This window comes from Xiphophorus maculatus, chromosome 23 (genome assembly GCF_002775205.1).
Source record: "Xiphophorus maculatus strain JP 163 A chromosome 23, X_maculatus-5.0-male, whole genome shotgun sequence".
NCBI lineage: Eukaryota > Metazoa > Chordata > Actinopteri > Cyprinodontiformes > Poeciliidae > Xiphophorus > Xiphophorus maculatus.
The window spans coordinates 18,972,292-18,995,952 of record NC_036465.1 but is presented as its reverse complement, the minus strand read 5'-3'; the positions used below and the strand labels follow the sequence as shown (position 1 = coordinate 18,995,952).

Sequence of the window (23,661 nt, the reverse complement as noted above, 5' to 3'; positions counted from 1 at the left end):
ATACTTAATACTTTCTGAAACATATAATTAATTAAGTGTTCACTGACACACTTTTAGTATGTATTGAAAAATATACAATTATTTAATTATCTTTTTTGTGGGACCTGTAGATCAAAAGCATAAAATAAATATATGAGAAGGGATTATAATTTTCTGTAATGTATGGATCTAGTCATTTAATTATTAATTTAATGTAATACTTACACATTTTATATTTATTTATTTATTTGTTTATTTTAAGGAGTCATTACATATTAATATTTTTATTTATTTGCTATTTATTTCTTGAGCTGGTGCACTTTAGGACCTTTCTTGTAGCGCTGTGCGCCTGAGATAATTCAATAATCTACGATTTTACCTTACAATTAATTTAAACCAAATTGATTATTTCATTATGTATTTAATATGTTTACATATTTGCATAATTGTGGATAGTTTTGTGTTCTTGGATACTTGTTAGAATTTTACTGAAATCGTCACACATTTATATTTGTATACAAGTAGCCATCATTTGTCATTGGATTGTAGCAAATTTTGCTAATTGTAGTTTTTATAGTGACCTGGGAACAACTACAACTCCCATGCTTCTGTGTAGGAGGGACCAAGCGTGAGGCGCACGAGCCCAGCAGCAGCAGCTGGCGCAGCCGAAGAGGCTACTTTGTTAGAGCCGAGGCACCGGAGAGAAAACGGCAGCGCTGATTGTGGCTGGAAAAAGTGTGAACTGTTGGGGGGGGGAAAGTGGTTAAACCGAAGGTGGCATTTTTCTCAGTGGCGGCTGTTTGATGAGCTCTCCAGCGGATTTTGAAGTTTTTGTTCTCGGCGTCAGAGAGAGGTCTGTTTAAAAGTTGAGCCGCGGAGGAGTTCTCTCATTCAGGATGTCGGACTGAGACAAAGAGGGTCTGGGGGGCATTCCCAACGGAGCGGTGAGTGGCACATGTAATAACCACTGCTGTGAAAAGTTAGCTGTCTTATTGTTTTATAGGAAAAGCGACGCTAGTTTGAGACGAAGCGTCAGTTTTTAGTGTTCATGTTCTGTTTTTGTTCCAAACGAGTGGAGAATATCAGAGCTCGGTGGGCAGCTTAGTCCCCGTCGTGGTAATGTTATAGTGACTAATTTGTTGAATTTCTTACTTATTTTCTGGCTTGTATAAGAACTCGCCAAAAGACAGATATCCGAAAGATTTTATGAAAAATGTGACCTGCAGCGTTGGCCGAGCGGGCATTTAAATGAGCCATTTAAATTCCCGAGCAGAGAAGATGGCCTGTGTTAGCAAACGGATTACTGTTGTTTAATTAGCTGCAACGTTGTCCAAGCTGAGGTATTTTTCCAAACACATGCAATTAACATATTTAATCACAAGTCTGGGGCAAATTAACCATTAATTGTTCTGTAATTAAAACATTTACAGAGGAACTCCAACTTGTCCTTCTGTCAAGTATAATTAATGTAGAGCTCAATTAAAGCTGTAAATGTTGAAGACACAATCACATTTATGTGCTTTTTGAGGTATCTTAACTATGTCCCGTTTGGGAAACACCCGTCTCAGCAGGTAAAGCTTGATTGTGGACGCCTCCTCTGAATGGGAAGGATGGAGAGGGAGCTGCAGTGGTGGAAAGGACAGCTAGCTTCAGACATCCATCAGTCCTTACGCATTAAGGTGAGTTAGCCTCTAAAATCAATGTGTTGATCAAATTTTCAAAAAGGTTTATCAGGAAGAGCGTGCAACGACATTTCAAATGATTTAAAAATCGTGTATGTAGGTTAAAATTTAAGAAGGTTAAGCATTTTATCATCTAAAATTCTATTGTAATTCAAGTCTCTCAATTCAAATTGAAATCTGTGAAAAGTTGTGATTGGAATGAACATATTTATCAAGAAATTAGCTTTACCTTTACAGTATTTAAGGTATTGCCATGAACCATTCAGAGAATATTTGATTAATTGGCTGTTATATAGTTTTAATATTAAAAACAGCAGTGGAGAACATTGTGGATTGAAAGACCTTGTGGTTAAATTTTGTAATAAAGCTAAAAGCTCTGTAAATATTTTGAAAATTAAGGATTTTGACATTTTTTAATGTGTTTGGAAAAAGGGTCAAAAACCCACTTGTAGTCCTTCTCACTTGACATAATTACCGGCCTGTTGATTTTTGGGATAAAAGCAGCTGAAAAGATTTATTTCTAGAATATGCAGACTAACCATATCCTGTAAGTAAAGGAAAGGAACTGAAAAAAATCAATAAGAAACTGAATTCTGGTTATATGCGTTATCAAAAAGGAATTTTCAAAACTACAACCTACAATTGTGAATGAGTAGTATTTAATGGGATGGTGCAGCCATCAAACTCCCAAGCAAACTCCCAAATCCAGCAACCGGAACAAAAATGTCAGCAGCAGACTCATTGATAGTGACATATCTATAATTATTTCCTTTTAGCTTGAAGTAAGGTATTTTTCCTTGTTACATGTGCGGACAGCCTTGTTTTTATAGAATGTTTTTGAAAAGTTCTTGTGCAAATATTTTAAAATGGTTTTCTCTCATCTGCAACAAAGATGAAGGGAAGCTGTGCTGTGTTATGAATGTTAGAAATATTTTCAAAAGAGTTGTATGGAGAAAAAAACATCTGAAAAACCAATAAAATGGCTTTTTAACTAACACCAGGATTATGGGAACAGTCAGTATTTTGTTTTTTTAGTGTCCAAGGAGATTTTCAAAATCATTGTTATTATATATATATATATATATATATATATATATATATATATATATATATATATATATATATATATATATAATCTTTGATAAATTATTTCTGCTTTCTAGGTATTAGAATAAATGAAGTAATATAACCTCATAGAAATTAATATTTTCTCACTTAAATAGTAACGTAAAAGGCTTTTATTTTGCTCTTTTTTTAAAGTAAACAATAAAATGGACTCTAGACCTTATACAGTCTAATTAAACATGTGTCCACATGTCAAATCTGACTGTTTTTATCATACAACTGCTTCAAAAGATTATCCAACTATTTAACTAATAAAAACAGTTTCCTGGTCTTCAGGTAAATAAGCCTTCTGTTTGTCAGAGCAGAAGTCCTTGCTCTGTTGCTGACTGAATTCCCCTCCGCCCCGCAAAAAGAGATATTCTAAGTACAGTATATTTACATTGCCATCAGCAATTCTTGAAATGTTGCTAACAATGACAAATAAGAAGGTGTTTTTGAGAGAATGGTGCAGTTGTTGGTGTAATCACCAAGCAATTAGAGCAAAACCTGTTGGCAACATAGCTGATGTTGGTAAAGCGTTTAGTTTGGTGTTGCTGCTTGGGTAACTCTAAACTTTCTGAAAAATAATTGTTGCTGTTGCTTGGCATATTATTATATTAGCAGCTTTTTAAAACTAAATATTACATGTTTTATCAGAGAGTCTCATAAGGACTGAAGAAGTTGTTGATATTCTTCAAAGTATACATAGAGTACAAAAACTATTTATAGCTCTTATTATTATTAATCTTGAATTAAATTTAACTGCATTCACAAATTAAGGTTCACTAATTAAGGATGTGTTAATTATCCTCAAGGCATGATCATGCCTCTCCTTGTGTGTGTCACTTGAATTAAGACCTTTGTGACTTGACTGGTATTTTTCAGCTCAGGACCCCAGTGGTGGTGAAGATACAATGGCATCAGGTGTCTTCATCTGCCTTTAACTGTACTCATGAGTCGAGTGAACTCTGTGGCATTTTGGATTTCTAACCAGATGTTTTTGAGTCACTTTTAGGTAATGTTTTACTCACCTTTCTCAAGCTGGACATTATCTGACTCAGAAAAACCCTGCATGAGAGCGAGAATCTGCACTGATGTGGAAACAGGCTGAACACCCACATCTTTTTTCCATTTACTATAAAGAGGGAGCATTACTGTCAGCCTTAAGCTCGGTTTTGGTTGCCCTATGTCTACATTTCCGATTGCATCTTAAACAATCGTCGCAGTACGTTATGGTGTACCTCGTAGTACTATACTTTTGTTATAAACTGAGGATCACGCAAAGCATGACACATAACTTGTGATCACTTCAGTTTGGTGCCTTGCTGCTTATACATCTGCATGTGTTTTACTCAGCAGTGAGGATTCTCCATACAGGGAATTTCCCAAGGTACAATTACCTTTTGATTTTGCAGTGTATGATGCCTTGAAGCACTGAAGAAGTTGGAGTATTTTCTGAAAGGTTTATCTGTTAATCTCTTTTAGTTTTGGCAATTGAGTCGACGTGTTTTGCTGCTCCACCACATGAGAAAAATCTGATAAAGTAGCGTTCATAACCTGTTGGACGTTCTTAGGCAGTGACAAAGCACAAATAGGATAACGTTGAAGAATTTTCAGCCAAAAATAGACTGTGTAAAATGTCTTAAGATTTTAGAGAATTTACAGCAAAACAAGTTTGCTTATTACTGAAATGATACTCAAGCTACACTCAATAGAAAACGTTAATGTTATTAATTTTAAACATTTCCACATATTAGTTTTGTTAAAGGATTTCTTTTGAGTTTTATTTAAGCAACAAATGCATTTTTAGAATGAATTATATTTTTAACCCTAATAAATGTTGTCTTTTAAAAAAAAGAACACCTCGTGATGAGTAGAGATTATTGGATATTTTCCTTTCAGAAAATATCCAGTATAGTGGGAGAGAATGGTGGAATCATTATCAGAGCTTCATACGGCGCTCAGATCTCCTGCACAGCGCCCGCACCCCCACCGTCTCATCCAGCCTTAACGACGTTTGCTGCAGCGATAATGCCCTGATGTGGGAGATCGCAGTGCTGTGTAGCATGTGGCAAATTATCAGACATGCAAATCAGCAGGCAGCTGTGGAATCCTTAATTACGGTGCGATTCCCCCCACAAAGGCACTTCTCTGCTCCATACAGGCCCCACCACCGCCTCCCCAGCCCTCCAGACTGCAGCAGCCTCCTCCCTCCAACAACTCCATCCCCCTCTGCCCCCCTTCCTCCTTTCCTCCTGCTGCCCTTGCACCCCTAGACAGACAGATGGACCAGAGGCAGTGGGAGGGGAGGAGAATTTTGGGAGGATCGGTTGATATGGGAGTTTGAGGCTCCGGGGGCGGTGCTGCTGCTATACATTGATGTGGGGAGGGAGGGGGGCACTGTTTATTTTTGGATTCCATTGAAGTGTCAGTCTGAGCATCACAGGTTTTTTTTTAGTTGTGCTCAAAATAAGTACTTGACAGTTTGTGTAACTCTGACCGTGTTGGCAGTTTTGCCCTCGCAGCAAATTCTATTGACTGTAAACATGTTTTCCTGAGAGCTTATCCGAAAACTTGGATCGGCTCCAATAAGCAGATATTTTCTATATAGAAAAATCTACCAGCTGTTTCCTGAGCTTTTGTATTTCCAACCCGCAGCATTCAATGGAGTAATTACAGGAAGAAAAGCCACCTTTTAGAATCTAATGGCCCCATATTTTACAGGCCTCTGCCTTCAATGACCCAGATACAGATGAACCGACCAGGCTGGTCCATGCTGATTTTGCTTGAGGTCTGATAATTACCATTTTAAAACTGAACAAAAGGTTGATGCATTCGTACACCAAAATCTTGTCTTTTTCGTTTGGACATATTTAATAATAAAAACGTTGATATGCAAATTGCTGGTCAAGGGAAAAAACTGTCTGGATTTTCGATGAATCATTAAGATTAGTCATTGCTGATAATCTGCAGACAGATTTTGAATGTTTCACATCACCGACTTGCTGAGAAATTGCAACTCAATAGCGTTAAAAGGAATATTTTTGTCTTTCACTTTTAGCTTTGGTGCTTTTTACAGATTGTGTAGACTCTAATCTACCTGTTGGCATTTTCTAATCCAACCCATTATCTCTTGTGCTGGCTTCTATTTCCAGAGCGCACAACACTTTTAGAAATATTCCAGTATGTTTGTTTTAAAACCAGAAAATCGCTGCTGTGTAAATGCGTACATGCTGTTCTAAATGTTTTTGACTTCAGAAGCAAAAACCAGAGCCTTTTTTGTTGTTCTAGTTTATTTCAAGCTGATTCAGAAAGATACCCTCGGCCGGCTCCATGCTAATGCCCCAGAGTGTCTTCTTTCCACTTTGAAACACTTGCAGCTAATTGAACATGAATAGGAGATGTGTTAGGAGTGAAACCTAATCCTATCTGCTGCTGAACTCTGCTGGAGGAAGACCCTCCCCTCCCCGAACTGCACACTTACAAACCCTCAGCTCATTGTTCATAGCCCCCTGCAATGATCCAAATTAGCTTCAGTTTTCTGCAACAACGGTGAATACAGTAAAACTGAGCTAAGGCTGAATCATGCTGAAGAATTTGCTCTCAAGTGGAAACTCTCTCTATATATGAATCTTTTCAGGTCACTTGTGAGCAGTTAAACCCCATCAACTGGAGATGTGAAGGATCACTATTATCATGCATACTATCCTCATCCCCCACATTTCTCCAACGCTGCTTCCTGCCCACCCTGCTCCTATCACCCCCTGTCGTTTTCAACTCTGTTCATGTTTCTTTTTCCTCTCCAGGAGCTGAAGCTGCCCGTCTACAGGGCCCACTCTCCGCAGATCGGCATGCGACGCTACTTTGCAGACTTGTTGGCCATCCTGAGCAATCGGTACCAGCTGTGTCCTACGGCACGGCACCTGGCCGTCTACCTGCTCGACTTGTTCATGGACCACTACGATGTCGCTGTGAAACAGCTCTACGTCATCGCCCTCTCTTGCCTGCTGCTAGCTAGTAAGTTCAGAAAGGAGAATTAATCTTTTACGTTTAAAAAAATGTTTGGTTTATTTTGTTTTGCGTTTTTCTTTTCTTTCCGAAAGAATCTTGTTTGTTGTCAGTGGCTTTTGAATAGGTAAAGTTATCGTGAAAAGAATGCTTTCTTTAAATTAACAACAGCTTCAGGTAGCACTCTTTGCCCTAAAGCTTCTGTGGTTTGTGCAGCATGGCACAAGATAAAGCACTTCCTGAAAGATGGTTAATTTAAGCAGCACCCTAGAGATTGTATTGTTTCACCCCAGTTTCACTATGTGAAGCTAGTCTGAAGTGTGAGTTAAAGAGAAGAGTATCCATTTTGATTGAAGTTTGCGTGGCAACTTTTTTCTTTATCATTTAACTGTTTAGTATTTTTCACATTTGTTTACATACACAATACATGAACACTTCACATCCAACATAACATAGCACAAAACTTTCGCCTGGGAGCTATTCCTCTGTTTAACCTTTGTCCCATCTAGCTTGTCTAGTTCTTTGTCTATTTTTTGTCGCTGTTTTTTATCTTGAATGTTATCCATTTCATCCACTTTTCTTCCATTTGTGTTTGCTGAAGTCTCAAACGATGTGTGCGGGACAACTTTTAAATCTAAATGTGCATTTGGATTGGTAGTTGTTTCCAGGGTGGTTCTAGAGGTGAACCTGCGAGAAGTATTTGTGGCCCATTATGATTTATTACTGCATAAGAAAAAACTACTGAATGAGCTAAAAATCAAACTCTTAAAGGAGCATTGTTTCAGATGAATATAATTTTTTTAGCTGAAAGTTTGAGTTACCTCTCATTGCTGAATATTTACACGCAGTATATACTCCATACTATGAGACACAAGTATCTACACATAGACCAAGAATATAATTTAATATTAAAGCTAGGTTATTATATCATGAATTGATTTATTGTATTTAGACAGGAGTCTAATATTTTTCTGTTATTTACACTACAGGAGAAAAGTTTGGAAGCAAGTTGCATTTTAATTCTTTCAATCAAAACAAAGTCTTGATTAGTAAATTAAGTGTCACTTATCTATCTATCGGATAGATAGATAAGTCTGTCTATCTTAGACTTAATAATTAGATTAGCAATCTAATCTAATTATTAGATGGATTAGTATAGGTTTTGGTTTCTTCAAAGTAACTTTCGCTGGTTTAAAAACAACATGGCATACAGGAAACTTTCAAACTGTGATTTTTATTTTCTTTTTATTTCTGCACTAAATTTGTGACTCTTGCAAATCTTCTCAACCCTTACACTAAGGACTTCCTGTCTTCTGTTAACACCTCTGTTGTGACCTGCTAATATTAATGTATATCTAATAGCAAATACAGGGAATGTTTAGCTTGTATTGATTTTGCTTGTAAACAATTAGCCTGTTGTGTATTTGTATAGAAAATAGAGGTGACCTCATTTACTATGTGGGTCAGATGAGTCTGTTGCACAGCTCTGCAGCAAAACAGGGTTTCACTATTGAAACAAATGTAATTACAGAGTTGATAGTAGTTTAGTTTTTTCTTTGTTTTAGTTTAATTCTCACAGAGTTGGTCAACTCCAATATTCATTAAGGAATTTCCATTATTTCTTAATATGTTCCACAACATATTTAATTGTACTAGTCAAAATGGTAAGACAGAGAAGATGAAGGTGTTGCTGTAACACCTTTATCATCCTGTTATGTGTTAATGTCCCCCTTGTGGCAGCTTATAGAAAATGTATCACCTGTCTACTGAAAGGATGAAAAAAAAAAACGCTTTTAAATGAAATTTTTGTCTCGAAACTCGATATAAAAACAGAAAAATCCTTAGTTTGAGAGATCAAACTTGTAGCTTACATTAGTTTTCACCAAATTAGATTTTTTTTTACAATTGTTTTTCTGGCCAAATCTCTTTTCAAGCTAAAATTATTTCTGAACACAAGCGGTTGCCAGTTTGCCTCTTCTGCTGTGAAATCTTGGTGTTTCTTTTTGTTTTGTGCTGAAGCAGGTGTGTTGATCATTCTTCCTCCACTGCTGCACGGTGCAGGTTGCTTGGTGGTTATTACTGTTTCAATGTCTGTCTGGTGATTAGCAGACTGTGAGCTTTTTCATGCATTAATGCAGCCCTTGGCATCATGGATAATTAGACTAATGATGCTGTCAGAATGGGAGTCTGGAAAAGAGCTCTTTCACTTGGGAGGGCTTGGTGTGTGTGCGCATGTGTATAAGTGTGTCTATCAGAGTGTGTGTGAGTGGATTTGAAACAGACCATCTTCAATCAGGCTCAAGTCTCTGTAGTGAGATGTGAGACTTACAGAAACTTATGAGTTTTTTTATTTAAAAACAATCACGTGAGAGGCTAATTATAGATTTTAGAGTTTGCTTACTTAGTCAGGTAAAGGAAGTGACATCCAGACCAGAGTGGAGTTTTGTTTTATGAATCTCTAATAGATTAATCGGATTTCGTATTGAGTCTTCTGATCATAGCTTTAATTTGCCGTGGCTCTCTGTTCTCCTGTGCTCCACCAGCACTCAGGGGAGTCTCTGTCATGATTGATTTTGGCTTGAAAGGCTGTTTGATTCACAGTTGACTTAGGTTTTTATCTGTCTTGAGGTGCTTTGGAATCTGGCCTAGTTATTGAACAACCTGCCAGGGTCTCACTGCTTCCCTTTGCATGCACAATTGTCTTTCTTTTAACTTTCCTGCCTTCCACACTTGGTTAATTAATCTATACCTCTTTTGTGCCTCTCAGCAGTCACTGCCTAATCCTGTTACTCTATTGTATGTGTCGTTTTTTTTTTTGTAGGCCCTTATGTGTGTATGTGTGTGTGTGTTTGCCCAAAGATGAGCTTCTCTTCCTTTTGCAGGAGGTAGATTATGGTCCATTTTTAAAAACCCTTTTAGGACTGAGTGTTATTGACTGTCAGCCACTTATTTAGAGATGCCACTTAGCTTTGAGAGCCCAATTAATCAGCGAAACCGCAGTCCTGGGCTGATCCTGCCATTCCAGAACCACAAAGTTTCCTTTGTGCTACATTCCGTGAAGTCCTGCAGGGATCACATCAGTCTTGCTGGCAGGTTTGAGTCCACAGAGCAAGAGCTTTGCATACTGCAGCTGTTTGTTTCACATAGATGACATCATTAATGTGTGTTTGTCAACCAGAACAAGAATGTTGTATTTTCTGTTTTGAGCTTACATGTCATTTTCTGTTTATGCCAGATTAATATTCTTGTCTGGATTTATTGTATTTTTAATGTGTTTCATTGAATAAACCCGATCAAGTCACTTGTATCGGGGGGGTTAAAACAACAAGAACAATAAAGAACATCCTGCTGAAATGACTGAGCACATGAGGCTCACTCATGTTGACCACAGAGAGCACAAGCACGGGCTTCGGAGCCCGGGGGTGGGGACGGGCTGTGTGCTAAGGGGCACCTGCCATATGCTCTCCGAGTCAGGCCTCAAACAAAAGCCAGTCAATGCGAGCCGGCCGGCCCGCCAGAGCCTTCCCACAGAGGGGGGAAGGGGAGCACACACTGAGGCGTGGAGGCTGTTGTGTATATGTGCATGGAGCAGGGTTCACCATGAGCCAAGCAACTATAAGAGGATGTGAGTCGTCATGACGACTACATGATAAACCTATAGAGAATATTTGAGTTTCCCCAACACAAAGAGCCAAATGGCTATTTAAATGCGGTGTTGTTTTACCTTTCTGCTCCTGGCTCCTCTTCCTCCTCGCTCATCTCACCTTGTCGGGGTCCGGCATTGAGAGTCAGTCCCGGGACAGGGTGCCCTGTAAAAGTAACCCCACACCCCCTGGGGTGTGGGAGGTGAACGGAGCGGCACTTCAAAGGTAGGATGGCTGCTGATGTTAAGCAGGGTATATGGAGGCAGAGCGGGTGGGAGAGGAGGTGGAACATGTTGGAACTGAACCACCCAACAGAGCGCCCTGAAATGTAGAATAACAGAGAGATCACTTCTCAAAGCTAAGCTGTTCACATGCAGGGCTCTTGCATTAAAAAACTGTCTATTGATACTCAGACCGATTAGAAGATAAATACTATGAAGCGTAATCTCTTGATTTAGAGTACATTCACACCAGTCCTGTTTAGTTTGTTTGCCTAGAAAGTCCGGTTTGTTTGGGAAGGTGTGAATGCTCAATTGAACTCTGATGCAAACTCTGGTCTGCCTACAAACCTAGGTCTCGATTCAGTTGAGTTCAAATTCACATGTGAATGCCTAGCAGACCGGAAACTGAAAGCGGGAAGCGGTCTGTAGCGCAGAGCACTCTGGGTAAATACAACAAAAACAAACAAAAGTGTCTAATAGCAGCAGGGCAAATGGCTCACATTTTTGCCAAAGAGAAATTCTGCCACTACTAGACTATAGAACAACTCAATTTTTGTTTATATTTTGTGAAGAAGGAAGTTGTGCTCATGTCTCTGGAAGTGTTCGTCATTTCTTTCAGTAGTTCTTGGTTCAGGTGATGGGGTATTCAGGATTTTCAAAGGGTTTGGATCGTTTCACACACTGCAGTGTGAAAGCAAACCTCATCATCTAAAAATGTAACAAATGTTATAAGTTTAGTCCCAAATCGAACCAAGTCTACTGGTCTATCTGGGGTGAAAACACCCTAAGATCTGTCTTGCAATCCTGATTTATAAAGTAGAATAGTAAATGCCACTGCCAAGTTAGATTCAGGGCGTTCCCGGCTCATTGAATCCCACCCAGCACTGTGACACACATATGCATAGAACAGAGGTTTCCGCAATTCTCTATGGTCAACCAAGCATTCAGCTTTTTCGGTCAGAGGTCAGCTTGGGTCTACATTGTCAGAGCCCCCAGAACCAGGGGTGGCAACAAGGAGATTATGTGACGGAGCTGTGACAGACTCACAGTGAAAAATAAAGCAACCAATGAAAATGGTTAAGGAGAAGAAGAATCCAAGCCCGGTAACATCGAAGAAAATCTAAAGAAACAATTCGTCGGATATTTTAGTATGTCAGAGATATTTATCTTTACCTTCTTCTGCAATAACGAGAAAATATAAAACAACAAATATCTAAATCTTGTTCTATTTGTTTTTTTAGTTTTGGAACATTTCTAGATATTTGTTCATTTTGGGGGGTAAATTAACATTGATGCTGTGTCTAAAGTGTTGCCCATTAGTTTTTAATCTGTGATTTACTGATACTTTTATCCTCAAAAAGGCAGATGTTTGTTTGTATTTGTCTTTTTTAAGCCTAGACACTTTCACACAGGAGCTGTTTGGTTTCCTTTAAACGGACCAAAGTTTGTTTCCTTGGATAGACTGCTTTGTTTGATCAGAGCTTGCTTGCAAATCAACCCTGCTGCAATTCACAAACTGCTGGAATGCAAACGGACTAATCAGCAAACCAAAGACAGGAAGTAAACCAGCTGCAAATATCGCATGCACAGGATAACAAGTTGGCTAACCTCGCTTATACCAGGCAGCAGCTTGTAGAAAAAGCAAGTAGATTAGATGATGAAAGAAAAGACGGTAACCTCTGGTCTGCTTTAATCTGCTGTTGCTCTATTGTTTGTTTTTGTTGTAAACAAGCTGACTGAACAGAGTGGTTGTCATCTTCTTCTTCATGCCCCTACCTCAAATGTCTGCTTTTTTTTGTTGATACCGCCTCAAACAAGGAGCTGCTGCAGCTACGCAATCTTTTTTCCTGGCGCTTTGGTTTTCTATGTGAAAGTAAATGAAGGTGTGATTTTTTAAAAAAATTTTTTGTAATTTTCTGGTTGGTTGAGCAGGGTCCAACAGACTATCTTGGTATTAAAGCACTTTAATTAGCTATTTTGGGATCATTTGGCTGTATAAAGTCTAGCCTGTCTGAGAACTCATCTCTGAGGTTTCCCATTAAACTCTTATCAGTTTCAGCCCATTTCCACCTTGACCTTTCCCCCAAGATGCCCTCCTGGGACAAGCCTCTGCATCCCGGTCTCACCTTTTCCTAACCCTTAACCTCTGAGCTCTGTCTGTTGACTCCCCGTCCCCATCACCTGTAGGTGATGTGAGAAGTGATAGATTACTTATGGTGGCTGCTTATGGAAAAGTAGTTTCTAGAGATGAAAAGGACTTGGTTTTTTGCTGATTGCCTGTCTTTTTCTGCTTGCTGGAATGAGATAGGATCAGTTTACTGCCTGCATTCCAGGTGAGTTGAACTCACAAGAGAAGAATGCACCGTCTCTTCCAGCCAGGATTGAGACTGACAACAGAGAACTAATGGGGGCTCGGGCTCTGACTCCAGGTTTGGTGCTAGCCAAACCTAGCCCAGGGTGATAGAAATAAAACACACATCTTTAAGTCATGTTTGATATATTGTTAAATGGCATAATACTGGTACTGTTTACTATTATGTTCACACAAAAAAAATGTCTGTGCTGTATTTGGCATATATGCATATTTAGAAGTATATTTCTCTTTGATGGTTATGCTTAATTTGACTTTGGATCAAGGTTATTCAGTTTGATATATGCTAATTGGGGATGCACTGATAAATCGGCCAGATGATTTCCTTAATTTTGGGAAATCAGTGGTCAGCCGATACTTACTTAAATGTGAAGCTGATCCTTTATACCTCAGCAAAGGTCTAAAAGTCAGCCACAGTCCTCTATTGCTGTGTTAGAGAGGTTTGACCCAACAGGTTATGTCTGCATGTTCGCAAACAAAATAATCACCCCACTGATACCAGCTAGTGACTTTCTTATTCAGCAACATTTCAGATAAAAAAAAATTGGTATCAGCCAAAAACAGAATCAGCAGGTCATAATTGCCGACTGGCCAGAAAAGTGTAATCTGTGCACCCCTAATCCTAATAGTTTTTTAAAAAGGATCAACTGTTAAATATTTTCAAATAAAAATAACAAAAATAAGAATTTTAAGGTGGTAGGATGGAGTAGTGATTCACACTGGCTCCTCACAGCAGGAGCGTCTCTGGTTCAAATTTCAGACGTGCAATATATCAAATTAATTTTTGAATTTGAATTGCATATTGTTCTATAAACCAGTCATAACTGTGGAGCACAATGAAGGAGACTGGTTGCATTATGTCCCTCGACTTCAAAGAGGCTTGATAGATGGAGGTGCTGACGGCTTTTTACGGCTGGTTTTTGTGGACATGGCCGTCCAGCGGCAGACAGAGCCCTGATTTGAAGGATATGAGGGTGAGAGAATGTGGCAAGTGTGCACTGAGACATGGAACCAGTCCTGGTGGCTGTAAACAGCTCTGTTTCTGGTGCTTCCTGTTCTGCTGGAGAATCGCCATTACTGCCTCTCTGCTAATTACACATTACTCCCACCTCCCTGCATGTTGGGCTGCAGATCCCCGCCTTCACGCGTCCTCCCTCCTGCCCTGTTTAATGATAGGTCGCAACTTTGGTGATAAAACTTACACTGTGTAGGAAGATGCTCCTCTAGACATAGGGATAAAGGGATCATTGAGGTCTACAGCATGTCAGACAACTGTGGCTCAGTAATGTCAGTAAACACCCCTATTTTCAGTGTTTGGTTGCCATGGTTTTAGATCTGTAGATTAACTCTACAGAGGGTTTTGTTGTTCCCAGCATGAAACGCAACTTTTTAATCCTTTCAGGCGCATATAAAACCTGGTGCTTCTTAATGCATCTGTGGAGCGGCACTTGAGCAGCTTGCTTCCACATAAGTGTGTTTATTTATGTCGGTATAAGTAGTGAGGGTATAGTTTGGCCATTTCTGTGTACTCTTAAGAACGGTAATTGGCTTTTGCAAATCTTTACACCTCTAAGCATTTGACTGCATTATAGTAATCAACACCAACCAGAACGTTTACAGTGTTTGTCAGATATTGTGAATCTCTTTATAAGAAACTCTCTAGAGTAGTTAATTTCGGTAGTAATGTGTTTATAAAAGTATTTTTGTGTCTTCATCATATTTTTAATAAAAATGAGAAAATCTTTACATTTTCCATGTTCATTTGAGAGAAAGTTTTACTTTGATTTTTGAGGATCTACTCAGTTTGTGTAAAGTCTTGACTGGAAGCTATGTGCGGTTTCAATACTGAGCGGTATCACAGTAACCTGACACCCTCCTCGCCCTCATTCCTAATTTTTGGAGTGGAGGCCTCTTAGAGCCTTGGATTAAAGGCAGGAACAACCCTCTTCATTGGTCACATGGACCCCTGAGGCCTCAGGGTTGTTGCTATGGAAAAGAGTATGTCTTCAAATTGGGAGGGGGCTGACTAAAGTGACATTGCTCTTATGACTGTGAGGATCTGCAGAAAATGTTAGATCTTCTCACTGGATAGAAACTAATTCTTTGTCATTCATTTTTTAACCTAAAGGCTCAGGTTTTCCATGATTATGTTTAGCAAATATTTTGTCCAGGCTTTTGGTATGGAGTCGTACTGCTGTTTATACCCAAACTAGACGTAGCTGCTGATTCTCAGAAAGCTAAAGGTCAAAGACAGAGTTGTTAGGGTTGTAATAATATTTTCATCACAATAAGTAGCCATAATATTTTCACCTCATAATTTTCTAATGCCGTACTGATCTGATAGTAATACTAAATTACTAACAGTTTATTTCTTGAATTATTTAAAAAATAAGACAAAATGTGCGCTCATCTGAAATCTTTTGAGACCGGCATTTACTGTTGTTTTTATTCTGCTTCGTCATTTTGTGTTTATTCATTTCAGTGTTATAATTATGAGTGATTTTCTTTCCACTGATGCTCAAGAAATTAAAAACCACCATCTCAAAACCTGGAGAATTTTTGCTCTATTCTTAATGCCTAAAAGAAATGTAGCTAATATTCGTAAATGCCTTTTAGGAATTTGAATAGTATGTGGTTGAATGGACAGTTTTTATGTTCTTTCTTTTCCAGGTAAATTTGAAGAGAAGGAGGACCGGGTCCCTAAGCTGGAGCAGCTGAACTCTCTGGGATTTATGTGCAGCCTAAACCTCATTCTTAACAAGAGGGATCTGATCAAAATGGAGCTGCTGCTGCTGGAGACCTTCGGCTGGAACCTGTGCATGCCCACGCCCGCCCACTTTATCGACTACTACCTCCATGCCGCGGTGCAGGAGGGCGACCTCTACAACGGCTGGCCGCTGTCCTCCATGTCCAAGACTAAAGCTTTTATGGACAAATACACTCACTACTTCTTGGAGGTTTCACTGCAGGGTGAGTTCAAGAGGAGAAGGAGTTAAATCTCTTAGAGTTACATTTCTGATTCTTGTAGCTTGATTTAAAAGTTTGATGTTTTGTTTTTCTTGTAGATCACGCCTTCCTGAATTTTCGACCCTCTCAAGTCGCTGCTGCCTGCGTTGCAGCGTCTCGCGTTTGCCTTCAGATTTCCCCGAGCTGGACAACTTCTCTCCATCTGCTAACAGGGTACTCCTGGGACCACCTCACCCCGTGCATTGAGCTAATGCTGCTGTAAGAGACACACAAACACACACATCAGTAAAATAAAATCAGATACAAGGTAGGGCTTACAGAAAGCCTGCTCAAGCTGTGACAGCATGTTGAGAGAGATTGTTTTTTTCTTTTGGCCCCCATTTTGGTGTTGATTTAAAATTTGTCTTTGTGTAGCCAGGAGAACATGTCCAGTTGTACCACAGTGTCAGATTTGTTTTTAAGGTTGACAGAATAAGTTGCACAACTACTTCTCAGCAAGTTGAATAGATTTGTGTAAATAAAGTTCTCTGCATAAATGCTCCTAACCTTTGAACTATGTCACATTTTGTCACTGATATTTGAAGGAGTTGGAAATTTCTGTCTGTTTCTCTTTGTAAAATAACTCAAGCTCAGTCAGATTCGATGGAGAATGTTTTTGAACAGCATCAGAACACAACGGAGCTTATATCTGGACTTTGACTGGACCATTTCAACACATTAAAATGCTTTATTCCTAAACTATCCCATGTAGCTCAGACTACATGTTATTATGATTTTTGTCCTGCTGGAAAGTGAACTCTGCCCTGTATTAATGATCCATCAACTCTTTGCTGTCAGTGCTGAAAAAAAGCCTCCACATAGCATAATGCTAACTGTATGTTTTACTATGGGAATGGTGTGTTCAGGGTGGTGTGCTTGTTAGTAAAAAGTTCAGTTTGGTCTCATCATACCAGAGGTCCTTCGTCCACATCCTGGTTATGTCCGCCACCTGACTTGTGGAAAACTTCAAACAAAACTTCTAGTCTTCTTTCAATGATATTCTTCCTCTTACTGCATAGATATTAGTTCTCCTGTTTACAGATTGTCCCATCTTAGCTGTGGATCTCTGCAGCTTCTCCAGGGTCACCATGGGCCTCTTTGCTGCCCTTCTGAATAATGCTGCTGTTCCTGCTTGGCCAGTCAGTTTAGGTGGATGATCAAGTATTTGTACTTTTACAGTTCTGCCACTCTTTCCATATTTAAATAGTGAACTAAAACATGCTTAGTGAAATGTTGTAACCAAGCTAAACTTCTCCACAACATCCCTAACATGTGTGCTGGTATTTATTATGCTCTTTGTTCACTAAAGTTTTCTATAAACTGAAGTTTTCAGAGAACAGCTGAATTTATACTGAGATTAAATCACATACTGTTTGCACTAATTGGATGTCATTTGGTGCATTAGATTTTATTTATTGTACCAGAGTAAAAGGGGTTGAAATCAAATACACACCACAGTTGAACTCATTCATTCAACCAAGCTATTATACTAAGTCACTGGTTAACAGAAGATTTTAAAATCTATTTTGACATTGAATGTGTGCAGGTTATGTGTTGATGTTCTTATAGGCTACTTAGCATAAATTATTCAAACATCGAATGGATGCATACTGTATATATATGTGGGTTTTTTGTGTCGATGTTTTATGAGCTACTGGATATATAACATTTCTTGTATCTTTCTAGTTTTCAGATTTTTATTTGGGGGGGAAAAAGTGTATATCCTGCATATCATTTTGCATCCAATTCACTATCATGCACCACTTTGTGTTGCTCTATAAAATGTAAAAAAAGAAAAAAGGTTTAAGGAATATGAATAATTGTTAATGTTCTTTTGATAAGTTAATTTAAACAGACTTTTATGAATTTCCTTGCATTTAAGCCTTGACAAGACTCTAAGCGGAAACTTATTTTTCTGTTTGTTGTGCTAATGACAGGGCTCATGACAACGATGTGAAGGAGGCCAATAAAACCAAATCCACTCCTCCCCACCGGCCCTCCTCTCTGCAGTCACAGCCGCAGACTTCCCATCTCTCACCGGTATCTGCCATCCAGAGACCGGCCTCCTCCTCCTCTTCTTCCACCTCTTCCACACCACAGTTGCTTTTCCAGCCTGACAGCTTCACCCACCTCTCTCAGCATTCCCCCTCTCTGTCCCAGCTCCAAGCACTAGCTGACTCTCAGGCTTTGGGCCCTGTGGTGAACATGTCTCAGGATTTCCTTCAGAGCCACAGGATGGGCTTGCTAACGGGGGCGCCCTCCATAACTGCAGGAGGAGCATTCCCCTCCTACCCAGGCCTGACCTCGGGTCTCCAGCCCGGGGCACTGCCTCTTCAGAGCCCCATCTCTATGCAGATGGCCCTCACTGGAGAACCACGACACTGTCTGAGCATGGCCTACAGCGGGGGCTACCTGGGCGCGCATCACACCTTCACAGCCGGCTGCTTCGACAGGTGACGCCAGGAGACGGAGAGGGAGTCCACCGCAATGCTTCCATCCCACCTCCCCACCCCAAAACATCCATTCACAGACCTCCTCTCCCTCTCCGTCGGCACGGCAACATCTCTAGCCACCCCTGCATCCCCTCCGCTCTCGCATAGACGGCTCAAGCGTAAGCAGAGGGCCAAAGGCAAGACGGACCCGGTGGAAGTCATCACACTGACGTGACGAAAGCTCCTCTGCCTCGAGTTAAACCCCGAGGCGCTGCAGAAATCTCTCTGCCATAATCTGAATTGGCTTTATAAATGTATGTTATTATGAGACTGTCATCACTGTGAATGAGATGAAAGCAGCAGTGTGATCAAACACCCACCTCATTCAGTGCCTGTTCTCAGTTGTGTGTGTGATAGCTGAGCCAATTTTAGAAGTGCACAGAACACAACGTATCTGTGGTAAATGCATCTTGCTGCTCAACATTTTTTTTTTTTTACTTCTAATCCCAAAAATGCAACACATTTCATAGGAAATCTGGCTGATTATATATTTATGTAAGCCAATGCTAGACTAAAGATAGAATGAAGTAAATGGAGGCCTATTGCTTTACTGGAAGAACATAAAAAGGTTATAAATGCCTTTCAAGTTGTTTTTTTCCCTCCTAAATCAGCTAGCATTTGATGCAAAGAGCTGAAAGGCTTCTCTGAGAATTCCTCAGAGGAGACCGAGAACTCATTGTTTTGTGCACAGCAGGTGACGTCGATTGGCTCAAACAGGCCGGCAGAATTCAGTTTTCTTTTTTCCCTCTTCCTCCTCCCAAAGTTTAGCCCTCACCCATGCAGGTGTGAATGTGGCTCTCCTACAAGCTTTCTCATACTGACGTTTTCATTTCTGAAACACAAACTGATGTGACTGGACCAGCCTGGTGAAGATGACGTGCAGGTTTGTTGTGTTGTACATATGAAATGCTGCTGCCTTCTCAAGAACTGCTGGTTCTGTCTGTGTTAATGACTCCAATGTTTACATGAACCACTATCAGGGACTTTATCAAGATTACTTGAATATGATGCCATTGAAACATGTTATAGCTTTTATTTATAACTTTTTGTTCTTCATTTTTAATTATCTCATTTTGTTTGATGTAGTGTAGCTTTTTATACCAACTTAGAAATCCACCATGTAGTGAGTGAGCGTAGTTTTCTTTTTGTCTGTATGTTCAGGCTCAGGTTTTAAGGTTGAAGCTGCCTTCTTCTCTGTCTCTGCTTTTTGTGCTTTAAAGTGGATGCTAATGTAGCATCCGTGCCCCCCCCTTATCACTGGATCATTCTCTGTGTATCTCACTAACTGAATGCATTTTGCTGCATAAAGGACCCTGTTTCATAGTTGCTAGTTTCACTTTTGAACATCTGCAGCCAGTCATCTGTAATTGCTTCCCAAATTTGTAAAGCTGCAATCCTCCATCTTCCACTTCCTGTTAAAGTGTAAACACATTCCCAGTTTCCCAGAGCTGATCACAAGGGTTGACCACAGGTCACCATGCTGGTATTTCACATGTTTAAGAGTTCTGTTTGATCTAAATTAGGATCCCGATAGTGGATTGATTGAAGTGTCCAGAAACACTATAATATACTGAAAATTCAACTCAAAGAAAAATTTAATTCCGTGCATATATCATCAGTAATTACCTACCTGTAGTAGAAAGATGTCATGTCGCTGAAGTAATAGAAAAGTGAGTAACTCCAGAATGCGATGGAAGGCTGACAGCTTTTTAGCAAATATTTAACCATTTTTCCTTTTGCTTTGCAAAGTTGCGTTGTGCATCAATCTATCTAATTAGCAGTAAGTTCACTCTAAATCTCCCTGGATAAAATCCAAACAACTATAAGATTTACAAAAGGGCAGAACGATTCGATTTTTCATTCTGTTGCACTGACAGCAGCCTTTTCAGACTTGTAAAAACGTATCAGTGGTCTCTTTTCATAGTGTTGCTGCTTAATATTTAATAGTAAATTGTTGCAATCCATAGATATCTCTAGTTGTTTGTGTTTTAAATCACTCAAAACTAATGTCCCCAGCTGTTGGCTTTCCACTGCTGCCTTGTTTTAGAAGCTCACTGTAATATAAGATCATCTTCAACAGGAAAAGTAATTAATACTGATAAACACTAAACCTCAGTTGAGAGAACCTGAATTATTAATTTAAGTTGAACTGTCAATGTTTTTGGTGCTTTGAGAAACCATTGATCAGCAACCAATAGCCTAATTTAGATTAATCACAGCTTAAGAAATGTATTCCCACAGCATGATCCTGCCACTGCCATATTTCACAGCAGGGATGGCGTATTCAGGGTAAAGTGTTGTGTGGATGATCTACACAAACATGAATAAAACAGGATGAAGTGACATTCATTTAGTTGGCTACACATTAACACGCAGGCACTAAGTGAACCAGTGAGTCATGTGTTTGTTTCCATCAACACATATTTAGGGGGAAATGAAGCAGAAACACCACATAGGGTTTTGATTTTAGACCAAACCAAAAAACAAAAATAAATGAAAGTGCATTCTTTCTTCAAGAGATAAGGGAATGGTTACTGATGACTTTGTAGAATTTCACTTACAATAAAAAAATCCAGTATCTCTTAAAGTTACTTTCTATGTTGTCTGCTATTCTAGGCAGAGAAGTAAACATCACAGTTGCTGGCACCAAACCTAGATCTTTAGTTACACTATGTGTGTTTATTTTGGACTATTGCTGTTTGCTTGCTTTGCAGGCACTAAAAAGTTAAACTACTAAAATGTTCAAAATGAGGGTTTGATGTTTTGGCTTTAAAGTTAACCATAATGTTGTTTGTTGTGGACACTGGGCATCATGGCCGTGCTTTACATCAAGTCCCTGAACATGTGCAAACAGTTCTCCCGATGTGAGGCGTTCAGTAGCTGCAGCTCTCACTGGTCAGTCTGTTACAGCCTGGTGAACTTCTTCCATTCACTGAAAACTACTTTTAATGTCTATGTCTGAAATTAATTATACTCTGTCCTCTATTTTTCTTCTATGTACAATTTTGTTATATTTTATACATTCCATATATTTGAATTATGTTTTAATTTTATTGTTTCTGCTGTTGGTGTGAATTAGGTTTGTTTTTTGTTAGTTTTCTGTTTGCAACTTCTTGTTAAGGTGTCAAAAGGTGCAATAAGTTGTCTTTGGGATTTTGCTGACCACAGCCATCACTGACTCATGTAAACCACTGGTTCAACGTTTTTAACTTATTTTTTTTTTCTAATTAAATGTGTAATTTGACTTGATCTCCAGTAGAGGGCATTAGGCTCTGAACAGAGTGAATATGTTGCATATTGCAGCTATATGCTACAAGTGAAAAGTATTCCAGAATACTTGGAGCTTTGAGTTTTAAATGTTTTTGTTTACCATGTCCTAACCATGAACGGTGCTGATGCCACTCACCTCACCAGACAACACGTGTTCTTTGTGATAGTGATGAAATGACACCACAGACATTTATTTTTTTTATTTCTTATAACAACTTGTAGTCTTGGTTTATTTGACACTGAATGATGAAAATGTTTTATCATTGTGCCATGACAAAATAAACCCACATTTGAGTTGATATCTGGGATATATCTTCTATCCCGTGAAGAGGTTTACAAAAATTCACGGAAACAAGAACTTTCACTTTAAATTAATTTAGACAAATCTAGCTTAGGCATTTGGAGTGTCAAAACATTTGTTGGCATGGATGCTATAGATGTTTATAAATCTTTACAATTGAAATTTTTTAACCAGAATTTCCAGAAGTATATTCTCACACTATAACATAAAAAACAGCCTCTAATCATAGTACATGTGATTAAAAATATTTAAACAACTTATTTGGTACTTTAAGTACTACTATTATTATATTGTACTCCTTCCTTTTGTGAATAGGTCAGTACTTATTATTCTTTGATAGTTTGATGTACTGCTTTAGCAGTCCAGTCTTCTTTCTTGTGTCTATGTATCTGGTTGTCCAAGTAAGTGAACCCTGAGAGCAGACTGCAAGGTGCTGAAAGAAGTCTTCAAATATAAACTATCAGCATGGCATTTAGAACTGCATCTGGTTATGTTAAAGTTCACATTAGTAAAATCAGAAAGACCCTGCATATGTTTAACTTAAATGGGAGGTGAGGAAATATGCTTTCTATGAGAAAACAAAAAGATGACTTTGAAGCTTGCCAGAAAAAAAAACTTGACAAAAGAAGATCATTTCTGTAGCCTATTGTTAAATTGTTAAACAGCAGAACAGGTAACGTGTTTCGTGCAAACCAAATATGACATCCCAGATAAAGAACATCACACAAACTTTGATGTTCTCTGAGACTCTTTGAGATCTGTACACCTCCTTTATCAGCCATGCTCATGTTGCATGGGGTGCAAACATACTGTATGTGGTGTATGTTTGTATGTTCTTATTTTTAAATTCTAAATCTCTGATCAAATATCAGGATAAAAGCTACTCTACTCAGCAGCATGGTTTTATGCAAGACTGGTAAGCAACTTCTGACATTTGACGCATTTATAACACTCTAATGTTGTGATACGCATTTATGCACTTCCCCCCCCCCCAAAATCCGAACCAAATCTTTTGAACCCATTCTTTTTACACTGAAGGGTGAAATGTTAAGATTATGAGCTGTAACACTCACCAGATGTCTAACAGAGCTATCATTTAGCCTCTGATCTGCTTGGTCTGGACCTCGCCTCCACAGTCCAGTCAGAGCTTTCTGTGTTGCAAAGTGTTTGGCCCACTCAGTGATGGGAGACTCTGTTACACATGAGACATTATGCTTTGATACAATGCTGGCCTCACTGCCTTCATCTCGACACTGGACACAGAATGAAATCATGGGAAACACACAGTCCAGTGTGAGTATGTGGGGGTGGGGTTCTCATGATAAGTATTTGTTTATAACCAAGTATAAATGACTCAATTTATCAATTTTTTTTATACTGAAAATGATTACAGATATTGTTTTTCAGATCAGGGATAAAAGACAGGTTTAGTTATGCTGCAGGATCAGTGGTTGCATCCCTTTCTGCAGATATCATAAAACTGTCAATACTTTTGCTGCAGCTAGTTCGTTCGTTCGTTCACTTTTCATGGATTTTCCCCAATTTATTTCTGCCAATGGCTTATTGTCCACTGTAGGCCTTTG

General features: G+C 39.1%; 1 protein-coding gene across 2 annotated transcripts; it reads left to right on the top strand.

Annotated features, from left to right (window-relative positions):
* The first annotated feature begins 278 nt into the window (after nt 1–278).
* LOC102237662 (cyclin-J) lies at nt 279–22,014 on the top strand. Of its 2 annotated transcripts, none has more exons than XM_014470418.2 (6): nt 279–923; nt 1,551–1,658; nt 6,572–6,782; nt 15,680–15,979; nt 16,075–16,234; nt 17,953–22,014. In XM_014470418.2, the coding sequence occupies exons 2-6, from the start codon at nt 1,581–1,583 to the stop codon at nt 18,470–18,472; spliced, it is 1,269 nt and encodes a 422-aa protein (XP_014325904.1). In that variant the 5' UTR covers nt 279–923; nt 1,551–1,580; the 3' UTR covers nt 18,473–22,014. The 2 variants fall into 2 exon arrangements, with proteins under 2 accessions (XP_014325904.1, XP_023184707.1); XM_023328939.1 differs by having other exon boundaries at nt 280–923; nt 1,548–1,658.
* The last annotated feature ends 1,647 nt before the right edge of the window (nt 22,015–23,661 follow it).

Coding starts and splice junctions, on each gene's coding strand:
- LOC102237662 (XM_014470418.2), top strand. CDS start 1,581: ATGGGAAGGATGGAGAGGGAGCTGCAGTGGTGGAAAGGACAGCTAGCT. Junction 6,783..15,679: donor CTCTTGCCTGCTGCTAGCTA/GTAAGTTCAGAA, acceptor TTTCTTTTCCAG/GTAAATTTGAAGAGAAGGAG. Junction 15,980..16,074: donor CTTGGAGGTTTCACTGCAGG/GTGAGTTCAAGA, acceptor TTTTTCTTGTAG/ATCACGCCTTCCTGAATTTT.